The sequence below is a fragment of the Ursus arctos genome, unplaced genomic scaffold (assembly GCF_023065955.2).
Source record: "Ursus arctos isolate Adak ecotype North America unplaced genomic scaffold, UrsArc2.0 scaffold_9, whole genome shotgun sequence".
In the NCBI taxonomy this organism is placed as follows: Eukaryota; Metazoa; Chordata; class Mammalia; order Carnivora; family Ursidae; genus Ursus; species Ursus arctos.
The window spans coordinates 37,829,935-37,844,425 of NW_026623111.1; the positions used below are offsets into that span (position 1 = coordinate 37,829,935).

Consider the following 14,491-nt stretch of genomic DNA (forward strand, 5'->3'; position numbering starts at 1 on the left):
ATAATTTAGAATATAGCTATCTCCCAGGCTTATTTGACAGTGAGTTTGAATATTCAGCTCTATAAAAGTAATTGAAAATAAATCTTTCCTTTTGAATAAGTGCATTTTTGTGACAAATACCAGTTCTTTATGGATATTTGGTAGGCAATAGGGGAATGAGACAGACCTTCCTAATATTGGTTGGTAGCATCATATATGAAATGCTGTTTAACTAGTTGATATGATGTTTTGTGATACAGATTTCCTCATTCTACTCTAAGGAAAATGCTTTCTGAGGCATAATTCAGGCAGGTTAGCATGAAAAGGCATGAGAAGTATGGCAAAAACTTTAACATAAAGCAGGGTATTTAAGGCAAGACAACCTCAAATGATGTATCCTTCCTTTAAAATGAATATATATGTGGGAAAACTACACTTCTGAAAAGGGTTAACATTTTCATCCTTCTTTCTAGTGATCAGCTGCGGCAGACTCAGGACTGTTTTATCAGTGTTTCTATTAAATGATAACTAGAGGTGTTAGTAAGTGGTATAATGATTTTTAAAATGTCGAATATTTTATTAGTTTTATTTCATTTTATTTTTATTTTACTTCTTTGGTGTTTTCTTTAATTCATCCTATCTGACAGACGGGAAGCTCTGTGAGAGTAGATGTGTCTTGTGCGTTACTGGATCCTTGATACCTGGCCACAGAGCAGCACACAGGAGTTGCATTAAGGACTTCCCTTTTAACATTTAATGGATTAATATTCACTCTAATGCTTTAAACATGCTCTAAATTATACACAAAACTGAAAAAATGAGATTATGTATGTTTCTGTCTTAATATTCTCTTTACACTTTCCCCCCCCAATGTTAGGAAAGAGAAAAAATATGTTGACCAATGCTGGAAAGATGTTGCCGTTGGGGACTTTATTCGCCTTTCCTGTAATGAGGTTATTCCTGCAGACATGGTCCTACTCTTTTCTACCGATCCAGATGGAATCTGTCACATTGAGACTTCTGGTCTTGATGGAGAGAGCAATTTAAAACAGAGGCAGGTGGTTCGGGGATATGCAGAGCAGGTAAATAATGTGTTCTCAGTTGGTGACTTATTAACATTTTCTTTTTAGAAGATTTTCACAGGTACGTATAACGAGATTTTTAAATTCATTTTTGCTATTACAAAATAGAATCCCAGAGGACTTAATCCATTTCCAGCTATCTGTGGAAGTGTTTTATAGATAATAGGATATAATGACTTTGAAGGTCACACATTTTAGTCTGGCAATCCTATATTTTTTGGAACTGAATTAAAGGAAGTGGAATTATTTTGCAATTTGGAGAGGTATTTTGCAATGGAAATAATCACCTTCTGTTCCTAAAATCTATAATTGCATCTATACCTGGACCTTTTGAGATTCGTGTACCTTCTCGTGCCACAGAGCTTCTAGACCTTTCTAGACCCTGCTGTGGTGAGGGAAACAAGAACTTTTAAAGTTATATTAACGTGAGTTTGAATGAATTCCTGCTCTGCTGTTTAATTACTGTGTGACCTTGGGCAAGTCACTTATTTTATGTATCAGTTTATCTTAAAATAGAAATGATGATGCCTGCCTCATAGCTTTGCTATGAGAGGCAAATGAAGTAATATACATAAAAATGTCTTGGATAATGCTTACATATCAGTTTCCTTTCCCTTTCTCTGGAAGCACTTGAGATGAAGTGTTTTAAAATTTAATGGTCTTCTTAAAACTGAACCATTAAGTCAGGTTTCCTTCATCTTATAAACTAAAAAGTGTTTTAGCCACATAAATGCCCTGATCTTTAGTAAATTTCATCAGCTGATGTAACAGTGGGCCATCTTTCTGTCTCTGGATTTAGTCTAGATGCTGTGATTGATATGCTTCTCAGCTTGTCACTGTCACTTTTGTGAGCATTTATATAACTAAGACACTGGTCAGAATCTTACACAACTTGAGATTCTGTTGTATACCACTAAGTACCTGCTTTGAGCGTGACACCAGTTGATTAATCTTCACACTTTGGGTTCGGTTAAGGGTCAGTGCTCTGGAATCCCATGACCTAGTTTTGTTTCTAAACAATGCCTTGTGTGGAAACCTATAGCAAATTATTGATCTTTGTGTGTCTCTGTCTTTATCTGCTAATTAGACCTAATTATAACACCTACCTCATAGGGTATGACAGAAGAAATTAATATATTTAAAGTACATAATAGAGATTCTGGTACATCAGAAGAACTCAAAAAATTAATTAGCAAATCAAATCATATGATTATCTAACTCAGGTTTTCCATACGTTTGCTGTGATATGTTAATATTACGAGATACATCAATAGTATTTCTTTCATTAGGCAAACATTCATATAAAAACAAGGAAATGAGATAAAGTTCACATGGCTTATTCTTAGTGAATCCGTGCCTATGTTCTATAAAAACACTTTGCTTATTTGCTCATTGGTTTCATCAAGCATTCTAAAATTATCATTTAATCCAGTAGAGAATTTTGTAAGATGCCGATGTCCAGCTTATTTTTAAATTTTTAAATAAATTTGCCGGGATTAAATGTATATGTGCTTAGAATGTTCACATATATGCTTAATGCAAATGAAGTGATATACGTAAAAATGTCATCTTTTTGACATTAAATTCTTCTTGTGTTGTGATTTAAAATACATATAGTTATTTATTTTTTTATAATTGTTAGGACTCCGAAGTTGACCCAGAGAAATTCTCCAGTAAGATAGAATGTGAAAGTCCAAACAATGACCTCAACAGATTCCGAGGCTATCTGTGAGTAATACATGACTTACCTTCATTGGTGGGAGTGGAACTGTGTATTGCAATTGTATTTAAACTCAATAAAATTTTTGTGTCTGTATATCCAAGTTAAATTACCAAAGGCCATGTGTTTAACCATCTATTAATTTAGCCTTATTTTAATCATTTAGTTAAATATTTACTTATGTATGATTTAAAAACAACAACAAAACGTTGTTCTTAAAGTAATTCTAAAGTCTCTGTCAGTGGTGTAAGAATGTTTTCCAAGAGCTCCATAGTAAGCCCAAGACACCTAGTTTGGGAACCTAGGTGACAGGAAGTGTCCTCCTGTAGAATTAGAGTAGCAGGTGGATATTTCTGGTTGGCAAAAGTTAGCCAAGGATTTGGAACATGTGTAAGAAAACCTATGGGAAGCCACAACAGTGTTTATTCTGGAGACTTCTCGTGACATGTATGTCCCTTTTGTAAGGGCAGCTAGAATTTGAGGTCTTACCTAATTTCAGCCCTAGCTTTGGCCACTTATGTGCTTTACGCCCTGAACCAAGTTATTTACTCTTTTCTATCTTCAGTTTCCGGATTCTTTTTTTTTTTTTTTTTTTTAAGATTTTATTTATTTTGACAGAGAGACAGCCAGCAAGAGAGGGAACACAAGCAGAGGTAGTGGGAGAGGAAGAAGCAGGCTCCCAGCAGAGCAGGGAGCCCGATGCGGGGCTCGATCCCAGGACTCTGGGATCACACCCTGAGCCGAAGGCAGACACTTAATGACTGAGCTACCCAGGCACCCCTTCAGTTTCTGGATTCTTAAGAGGAGACAATTAGACCTACTTCATTCTGGTGATCTTAAGAGAAAATGGGAGGCAAAATTTCCAACTCCAGGGTTATCCTGATACCAAAGCATACAAAAACATTTGAGGAAAGATCAGTATTCTGCGTGGACATAGATGTAAAAATTCTTGGATAGCAAATCAAATCTAAGAACATGTAAAAAGGCTAATACATCATGACCCAGTGGGACCTATCCCAAAAATGTAGGGTTGGTTTAATATTAGAAAATCACATGATATAATTCACCAAATTAACAAGCATAATTAGGAAACTGAAAAAGAAAAACCAAGTGATCATTTCATTGGTGTAGACAAAGCATTTGACAAAATCTAACTTCTATTCTTGCAGACTGGGAATAGGAATTCTCGCAGCCTGATAAAGGGCATCTTTGAAGAACCTACAGTTAGAATCATTCATAATGGTGTAAGACTAAGGGCTTTTAAATGTTTTTACCGTAAGCAGGAACAAGACATGTACCACTTTTACTCAAGATCGTGCTGCAGGTTCTAGCTGGTGCAGTCAGGGAAGACAAGGAAATAAAAGCCATCAGATAAGAAAGAAGTAAAACCGTCTTTTATTCTTAGATGGTTTGATGTTCTTTGTGGAAAAATCTGATAAAATTTATAAGAATTTAGTAAATGAGTTTAACAGCGCTGTAGGAAACATCAATATACAAAAATCAGTTGTATTTCTGTATGCTAGCAATAAGCAACCAGATATTGCATTTTTCTTAACATTATTTATAATAGCGTCAAAAAATGAAATACCTGAGGATAATTCTGACAAAAGATATGAAACACCTGCACACTCAAAACCGTGGAACACTGCTGGGAGATATTAAAGACCTAAATAGTGGGAGAGATGTATGTTGTTCACGGGTTGAAAGACTCAATATTGTTAGGATGTCAGTTTTTCTCCAAATTGATCTGTGGATTCAGTGTAATCCCAATCAAAATCCCAACATGGTTTGGGGGGTTTTTTGGTCTTTTTTTTTAAAGGAAATTGACAAGGATTAGTTGACCATAGAGTTGAGGGGTCCATTTATGGAATGTCTATTCTGTTCCATTGGTCTATGTATCTGTTTTTATGCCAATACTATGCTGTCTTGGGGATCACAGCTTTGTAATATAGCTTGAAGTCAGGCAACATGATGCCCCCAGCTTTGTTTTTCTTTTTCATCATTCCCTTGGTGATTCAGGGTCTTTTCTGGTTCCATACAAATTTTAAGATTGTTTGTTCCAGCTCTTTGAAAAATGCCAGTGGTATCTTAATAGGGATGGCATTGAAAGTGTAAAGTGCTCTGGGCAGGATAATCAGGAAAAAATATCCAGTGGAAAAAAGACAGTCTCTTCAATAAGTGGTGCTGGGAAAATTGGACAGCTACATAGAGAAGAATGAACCTGCACCATTCCCTTACACCATACACAAAGATAAACTCAAAATGGATGAAAGACCTCAACGTGAGACAGGAATCCATTAAAATGCTAGAGGAGAACGTAGGCAGTAACCTCTTCGACATTGGTCACAGTAACTTCTTTCAAGACACGTCCCCAAAGGCAAGGGAAACAAAAGCAAAAATGAACTTTTGGGACTTCGTCAAGATAAAAAGCTTCTGCACAGCAAAGGAAACAGTCAACAAAACTAAGAGGCAACCTACGGAATGGGAGAAGATATTTGCAAATGACGTTACAGATAAAGGGCTGATTTCCAAGATTTATAAAGAACTTCTCAAACTCAACACTCAAAAAACAAATAACCCAGTCAAAAAACGGGCAGAAGATATGAACAGACACTTCTCCAAAGAAGACATGCAAATGGCAAACAGATGCATGAAAAAATGCTCGACATCATTAGCCATCAGGGAAATACAAATCAAAACCACATTGAGATACCACCTTACACCAATCAGAATGGCAAAAATTAACAAAACAGGAAACAAATGTTGGTGAGGATGTGGAGAAAGGGGAACCCTCTTACACTGTTGGTGGGAATGCAAGCTGGTAAAGCCATTCTGGAAAACAGTATGGAGGTTCCTCAAGATGTTAAAAATAGAGCTACCCTATGATCCAGCCATTGCACTACTAGGTATTTACCCCAAAGATACAGATGTAGTGAAAAGAAGGGGCACATGCACCCCAATGTTTATAGCAGCAATGTCCACAATAGCCAAACTGTGGAAGGAGCCGAGATGCCCTTCAACAGATGAATAGATAAAGAAGATGTGGTCCATATATACAAAGGAATATTATTCAGCCATCAGAAAGGATGAATACCCACCATTTGCATCAACATGGATGGAACTGGAGGGGATTATGCTAAGTGAAGTAAGTCAAACAGAGAAAGACAATTATCATATGGTTTCACTCATATGTGCAACATAAGCAATAGCACGGAGGACCATAGGGGAAGGGAGGGAAATCTGAAGGGGGAGAAATCAGAGAGGGAGATGAATCATGAGGACTATGGACCCTGGGAAACAAACTCTGAGGCTTTTGGAGGAGGGGGATTGGGGGAGGGGTTAAACAGGGTGATGGGTATTAAGGAGGGCACATGTGGTGATGAGCACTGGGTGTTGTATGTAACTAATGGATCACTGAACACTACATCAAAAACTAATGGTGTACTATACAGTGGCTAACTGAATATAATAAAAAAAAGAAATCGACAAGTTTATTCTAAAAATTTATATGGGGATGCAAAGGACCTATCTTAAAAAAACTGAAAAAGAACAGAGTGGGAGGGCTAACACCACGTGATTTCAAGACTTCTTATAAAGGTACAATAATCAAGTTAGTGTCATTTTGGCATAAAGATAGACCAGTAAATCAGAAGATATTGAAAGATTATAGAGTCCAGAAATTGATCCACACATTTATGGACAACTGGTTTTTGTTATCTGTAAATGTGCCTTTGAAAAAGGTACACAGCAATTTAGTAAAGGAAGATTACTCTTTTCAACAAATGAAGCTATAACAATTGGATGTCCATATTCTAAAAAATAAACTTCAAGCCATATGCTCACTGTGTAAAAAACTTAACTAAAAATGGAGCCTATGGTTAAATGTAAACCTAAGATTAGAAGCTCCTTAAACATAGAGGAAACATAAGGGAAATCTTTGATACCTTAGGTTAGGCCAAGATTTCTTGGATCCAAGACCCAAAGTACAATCCATAAAAGGACAAAAAATACAAAAAAGAACTTCATCAAAATTGAAACTGTTTTCTCTTCAGTGACGCTGCTAAGTGAATGAAAAGATAAGTCACAGACTGGAAGAAAATATTCGCAAGGAGTGTATTGGATGTAGGACTTGTGTTCAGAATACGTTAAGACATCTCAAAACTGAGTAGTAAGAAAACACAAATCACTCTTGAAAGACATTGAAGAAGACACAAAAAGATGGAAAAATATTCCATGCTCATGGATTGGAAGAATTAATATAGTTAAAACATCTATGCTACCCAGAGCAATCTACACTTTCAGTGCCATCCTGATCAAAATACCAATGACATTTTTCAAAGAACTGGAACAAGCAGCCCTTAAATCTGTGTGGAACCAGAAAAGGCCCTGAATCGCCAAGGAATTGTTGAAAAGGAAAAACAAAGCTGGGGGCATCACATTGCTGGATTTCAAGCTGTACTACAAAGCTGTGATCACAAAGACAGCATGGTAATGGCACAAAAACAGACACACAGACCAATGGAACAGAATAGACAACCCAGAAATGGACCCTCGGCTCTTTGGGCAACTAATCTTTGACAAAGCAGGAAAAAACATCCGGTGGAAAAAAAGACAGTCTCTTCAATAAATGGTGCTGGGAAAATTGGACAGCTACTTGCAAAAGAATGAAACTTGACCACTCTCTCACACCATACACAAAGATAAACTCCAAATGGATGAAAGACCTCGATGTGAGACAGGAATCCATCAAAATCCTAGAGGAGAACATAGGCAGGAACCTCTTTGACATGGGCCACAGCAACTTTTTTCATGACACATCTCCAAAGGCAAGAGAAACGAAAGAAAAAATGAACTTGTGGGACTTCATCAAGATAAAAACCTTCTGCACAGCCAAGGAAACAGTCAAAAAAACTAAGAGGCAGCCCACGGAATGGGAGAAGATATTTGCGAATGACACTACAGATAAAAGACTGGTATCCAAGATCTACAAAGAACTTCTCAAACTCGATACACGTGAAACAAATAATCAAATCAAAAAATGGGCAGAAGATATGAACAGACACTTTTCCAATGAAGACATACAAATAGCTAACAGACACATGAAAAAATGCTCAAAATCATTAGCCATCAGGGAACTTCAAATCAAAACCACATTGAGATACCACCTTACGGCAGTTAGAATGGCAAAAATTGACAAGGCAGGAAACAACAAATGTTGGAGAGGATGTGGAGAAATGGGATCCCTCGTCCATTGGTGGTGGGAATGCAAGTTGGTACAGCCACTTTGGAAAACAGTGTGGAGGTCCCTTAAAAAGTTAAAAATTGAGCTACCCTATGATCCAGCCATTGCACTACTGGGTATTTACGCCAAAGATACAGACGTAGTGAAGAGAAGGGCCATATGCAACCCAGTGTTCATAGCAGCATTTTCCACAATAACTAAATCGTGGAAGGAGCCGAGATGCCCTTCAACAGATGACTGGATTAAGGAGATGTGGTCCATATATACAATGGAATATTACTCAGCCATCAGAAAGAACGATTTCTCAACATTTGCTGCAACATGGACGGCACTGGAGGAGATAATGCTAAGTGAAATAAGTCAAGCAGAGGAAGACAATTATATGGTTTCACTCATTTATGGAACATAAGAAGTAGGAAGATCGGTAGGAGAAGAAAGGGAAGAAGAAAGGGGGAGGTAAACAGAAGGGGGAATGAACCATGAGAGACTATGGACTCTGAGAAACAAACTGAGGGCTTCAGAGGGGAGGGGAGTGGGGAATGGGATAGGCCGGTGATGGGTAGTAAGGAGGGCACATATTGCATGGTGCGCTGGGTGTTATACGCAAGTAATGAATCATGGAACTTTACATCAAAATCCAGGGATGTACTGTATGGTGACTAACATAATATAATAAAAAAATAGAATTAAAAAAAAGAAGAAAACAATACAGTTTTTTAAATGGTAAAAAAAAAAGTCTGAACAGACACTTCACCAAAAAAGGTAGGTAGATGACAAATACCTATGTGAAAAGATACACATTAAAACCACAGAGCTACAACTGGTACAGTTAAAAAGGCCCAAGTATAGAAGTGCTGGTGAGAATTTAGAGGAACCGGAACACCCATGTACCTCTTGTGGGGATATATAAAGTATTTTAAAGAACAATTTGGAAATTTCTTTAAAAGTTAAACATATGCCCACTGTATGATCTGGCCATTCCACTCCTAGGTAGTTACCTAAGAGAAAATAAAACACTTCTTCATACAAAAACCTGCACACAAATATTCATAGCAGCCTTATTTGTGAGAGTTTGTGTGGGAAACAACCCAAATGTCCATCAGCAGGTGAATGGATAAACAGATTGGATATCCATACTGTGTAATACTACTCAGCAAAAAGGAATTTACTGGTGATACATGCAACAACATGGATGCATCTCAGAATATCATGCTGAGTGAAAGAAGCCAGGTGGAAAAAAATATATATACTGTATGATTTGATTTATATAATTTCTTGAAAATAAAAGCTAATTTATAGTGTTGGAAAGCAGATTAGTAATTGCCTTAACCAAAGTTCCAAAACCAAACTGGAGTCCTGGTCCTGGTCTGTCTACCTTGTCGCTTCATCCACATTGGACATGATTTTTTTCTTAACGGACACATTGGAACATCATTTGCTGTTGTGGGTACTCAGGCTTGCCCCAGAGTCCTTACCTAGTCCTAGAGCCCCACTAACCTTCTGACTCTCCTAATTATCCTTGCCTCTGGATTCCCTGATGCCATGTTTGCCTGCTCTTTGGTTTTTCTATTCATGGTGGAGTTCCTCTGATGTCTGTCTGCTTCAAGTGTGGTGCCTTAATTTCAGATTAGCCTAGTCTGACATCTGGAATTCCCTTCCACTTGGAATCCACAACCAGAAGATACTGTCTGCTTCCTCTCCGTCCCTCAGATTCTGGCGTCCTCAGTGCTTGGACTTCCCTGGGTCTGCCCCGTTAATCCTCTATTGAGAGCTGGCTTCAGCAACTTGCAGGGAAGCATTGAATGAGTCAGCGCAGGTAGATACAGTGACTTTATGTGGAATTATTTTTATCCACTAAACTAGCTCCTTATCCCTTTCCTGCTACTGTGGTCTGTTCTCTAAAGTCAACAAAAATTGAGGGATGCCTGGGTGGCTTAGTCCGTTAATTGTCTGCCTTCAGCTCAGGTCATGATCCCAGGGTCCTGGGATCAAGTCTCACATCGGGCTACTTGCTCAGCGGGGAACCTGCTTCTCCCTCTGCCTTCTGCTCCCCCTGCTTGTGCTCTCTATCTTTCTCTCTCTCTGACAAATAAATAAAATCTAAAAAAAAGAAAATCAATAAAAATTGAGATGCTCACGCTCACTTTCTACATGGTGACTTCTCTGGTCTTATTCAGGTAGAACTGACATTCTCCCTATTTATGCCCACAGTACATGCTGAATATCAGATTTCTATCATAATATCTATAATAATTACATTATACTTACATATTTCTCTATCAGTCACCGCCCCTTAGACCACAGGAGCCAAGACTGTGTGTGTTTTTCTATTCCCAGCATCTGAGTGGGAGTGCTGGGCATGTGGCAGATGTTACCTAGCTTCTTCAGTGGATGAGAGCTCTATGTGGACAGTCAGCCAGTACTTCATACAGAGTGCAAAGGTCCCGAATCATAAGTGCTAATATACCCGGCAAGTGCAGGACCTGTTTAATGTTCGGGCAGATGCAGTTAGGATAGGAGTTGGGCTTTGATCTAATGATGGTAACCTAGAGTGATGTAATGGTTTAAAAGAAGGATCCCAAAGGGGTAAAAAAGTCTGAAATCTTACTGAGGAACTTTGGAAATGCTTGTGTATGTTAAATCTGTTTCTCTGAAGGTTCTAGGGGTAGGGAATGCTATATTGATGAGGATTGTGTGGTGCTTGCCTGTGAATGCTACATGGAAATGTGAATGTTGGGACTTAAATTCTTCATCTGTAAAACTAGGAAGTAGAATTAAATTATACCCAAGGACACTGCTGACCCTGACTATGACTCTTTGGTTGTCTCTGTACATAAAATATGAAGGAATGTAAACATACATCTCTTAGAATAAGATGTTTACAAATTATAGGAGTGAAGTGACAAATCGATTTTCTTTGTCCTTTGTGGTATGAAACCTTCTTTGAAGAGTTATTTCCTTACCCTTGTAATTCCAGATAGCAAGGATGCCAGATACAGGGACAACTACCTACATATCATCTTATATGTAAGAAAGAAGAAACAACTTACTGACTGAAGTATATTGCTTAGAAAACAGTCTAATTTTAATGCTGAAATTGAGAGGGCATTTTCAAAATAGGTGAAATACGTTACTTTTTGTTTATTTTTTAAAAATTTCCAGTTATTTTTCTCTGTATTTTTGCCACTGTAGTAACTTAATCAAGTAATAACTTTGATAATTTTTAAGTTGTTTATTGCAGACCATTTCAAACATGCAAAAGCAGAAGGAAAAATATAATGAACACCCATGGGCTCTGACCCAGTTTTAACTATTTTATGATTTTGCCAGCTTTGTTTTAATCATCTTCCTATTTCTTCCCCATTAGCATTTCACTATAAATACTTCACTATGAATACATAGCAGTAAAGGACCAGAGTCGTAACATCATTATCACGCCTAACTAAATTAAGAACAATTTCTTGATATCATTTAATACCTAACTTTTGTTCAGATTTTCCCAGTTACTTCAAAAAAAATTTTTTGTTGTCCATCTATCCTAAACAGAACAAGGTCTGCCCATTTCATTTGGTTGACATGTCTTTAAATTTTTCCTCCCAAGAAATTAGGTCATTTAGCTGGTAGAATTTACCCCATTCTAGACTGAGCTGATTGCCTTCTTCCTGACTTGAGTCCTCCCTGCTTCCCCTGTGCCCCCACGCCATCCATTTGTTGAATAAGCCAGGTCATTTTGCCTGCAGTTTACTGCGTTTAGATTTGGCAGACTGCATCCTTGTGGTGGTGGTGAACATTGTTTTCCGGCCCTCTGACTTCCTGTAAACTGTCCAGGGGCACCTTCGAATCTGATGAAAGAAGTAGTTTCTCTTTCTACAAAGATAGACGTAGATATACACACATATGTACACACAGGAAATATTACAGACAATTTCAAAGGCTTCACAGATCTCTTGATGCCGCAGACCCTAGGTTGATTTGCTGTTATAGAGGCTTGATTAGGATCCTGTGGAGACGTGTGCTTCTATTCCATACCATCTGGAGGCCTGTGATATCCCTTGTCCCATTGGTAGTTCTGTTAAGACTGGTGTTCTCAGCCTTCTCCTTTCATTGTGAAAGTCCTCCTCAGCCTGTCACCTAAAGATTTTAGCAGCCACAGGTTAGATTGCCTAGAACAATCCTTGATTCCATCCGGGTTGAAAATGGTAATTTCCTAATTCTATCAAGAACTTTTCCCGTGTCTGTCACTAAGTTACCCTGAAATACAGTTTGTACTAGAGTAACCAGTTCCTTATTTGGAATATTTTTTAGTGTTTGTGGTACTAGAAGTTAACACTGAATAATAGGAAGCAATGGTAGTAGAAACTTATTGCATATAATTTCTGAGCCAAAGCAAAAATATCAAAAGCAAATGGCCCAGGCATTTGAAACCTTCCTTGTGAGCTCCTCGGCTTCGTACTCCCAGTCAAGAAAACTCAAAATCCATGATTTTTATTTTTACATTCCCAATTTTGCTATTTATCCCCACCCCCACTTTTGCTATTTAAAAATGAATCTTTATGCTGTCTTTCTTACAGAGAACATTCCAACAAAGAACGCGTGGGTCTCAGTAAAGAAAATTTGTTACTTAGAGGATGCACCATTAGAAACACAGAGGCTGTCGTGGGCATTGTGGTTTATGCAGGTTGGTTGCACTTCTCATTTTCACTGTTGTCTCCTCTGTGTTTCTCTTCAAGTTAACATTTTCCATTTATTCAAATTGCAGTTTATAAAGGCGGAAAGGAAATTTTGTCTTGATAAACTTAATCCTTGATCTGTTTTTCTTTTTCTTTTTTTTTTTAATATTTTTTTTATTATATTATGTTAGTCACCATACAGTACATCCCTGGTTTTTGATGTAAAGTTCGATGATTCATTAGTTGCTTAAAACAACCAGTGCACCATGCAATACGTGTCCTCCTTACTACCCATCACCGGTCTATCCCATTCCCCCACCCCCCTCCCCTCTGAAGTCCTCAGTTTGTTTCTCATAGTCCATAGTCTCTCATGCTTCATTCCCCCTTCTGATTACCCCACCTTTCTTCTTCCCTTTCTTCTCCTACCGATCTTCCTAGTTCTTATGTTCCATAAATGAGAGAAACCATATGATAATTGTCTTTCTCTGCTTGACTTATTTCACTTAGCATTATCTCCTCCAGTGCCATCCATGTTGCAGCAAATGTTGAGAAATCGTTCTTTCTGATGGCTGAGTAATATTCCATTGTATATATGGACCACATCTTCTTAATCCAGTCATCTGTTGAAGGGCATCTCGGCTCCTTCCACGATTTAGCTATTGTGGACAATGCTGCTATGAACATTGGGGTGCATATGGCCCTTCTCTTCACTACGTCTGTATCTTTGGGGTAAATACCCAGTAGTGCAATGGCTGGATCATAGGGTAGCTCAATTTTTAACTTTTTAAGGGACCTCCACACTGTTTTCCAGAGTGGCTGTACCAACTTGCATTCCCACCAACAATGTAGGAGGGATCCCCTTTCTCCACATCCTCTGTTTTTCTAAATGGATCACAAAAGCAAACTAAATTAGCAAAATATATTATGCCACTATTCTTGATATCTGTCACAGAGATATAAAAATATGATATTTGCAGTCTGGCTTTAATTTGCACGTTTTCTGACATGTTACCTGTGTAGGCCATGAAACCAAAGCAATGCTGAACAACAGTGGTCCCAGGTATAAGCGCAGCAAATTAGAAAGAAGAGCAAATACAGATGTCCTCTGGTGTGTCCTACTTCTGGTTGTGATGTGTTTAACTGGTGCATTGGGTAGGTAAAATCTGATTTTTTTATACTGATCTTTTCAGCAAGATCTTTAAAAGTATTTTATTTTCAAAATATTTATGAATATTTGACTTCTGCAAAGGAGATTTTTATTTGCCAATTATTTTTCCCCCTCACATCTTTATCTTTTACATTCTGTGATCTGAAAGGCATTAATGCTGAATATATGCAGTTACATGTGGCCACAGTAGGAAAGGGACCTGGGAAGAGATTTAAAGAGAGACAAAGACCAGAGAATGTGGAGTCTTTCGCATTTCAATTTGTTTTCAAAAATAAAGAATTGGTGTTCAACCAAAATAAATACTCTTCTTCCTCTTTAGGAATGAAGTTCTATATTTACATAATACATCTGTAGCATCCTTTTCATGTCTTGTGTGTTTTTTGAAAGGTCATGGAATCTGGTTGAGTAGATACGAAAACATAATTTTTTTTAATATCCCCGAGCCTGATGGACATGTCATATCACCCGTGTTGGCAGGATTCTATATGTTTTGGACCATGATCATTTTGTTACAGGTAATTTCTGTTGAGCTCATCGTAGAATTTTAAGCTTTTTCTTACTTATCCAACTGTATTTGGTTTCTCAAACTTTCTTTTCCCTCTCTAACATGTTTGAAATTACTCGATTCCT

General features: G+C 37.7%; 1 protein-coding gene across 6 annotated transcripts in view; it reads left to right on the top strand.

Annotated features, from left to right (window-relative positions):
• Window positions 1-14,491, top strand: part of ATP10D (ATPase phospholipid transporting 10D (putative)) — a 104,732-nt gene that overhangs the window by 37,891 nt on the left and 52,350 nt on the right. For all 6 annotated transcript variants that reach the window (XM_026508835.4, XM_048211753.2, XM_044387709.3 and 3 more), the window contains 5 exons: window positions 857-1,061; window positions 2,704-2,789; window positions 12,595-12,701; window positions 13,714-13,845; window positions 14,249-14,376. In XM_026508835.4, the coding sequence (XP_026364620.2) occupies window positions 857-1,061; window positions 2,704-2,789; window positions 12,595-12,701; window positions 13,714-13,845; window positions 14,249-14,376 (658 nt within the window). The remainder of the gene's footprint in view (window positions 1-856; window positions 1,062-2,703; window positions 2,790-12,594; window positions 12,702-13,713; window positions 13,846-14,248; window positions 14,377-14,491) is intronic.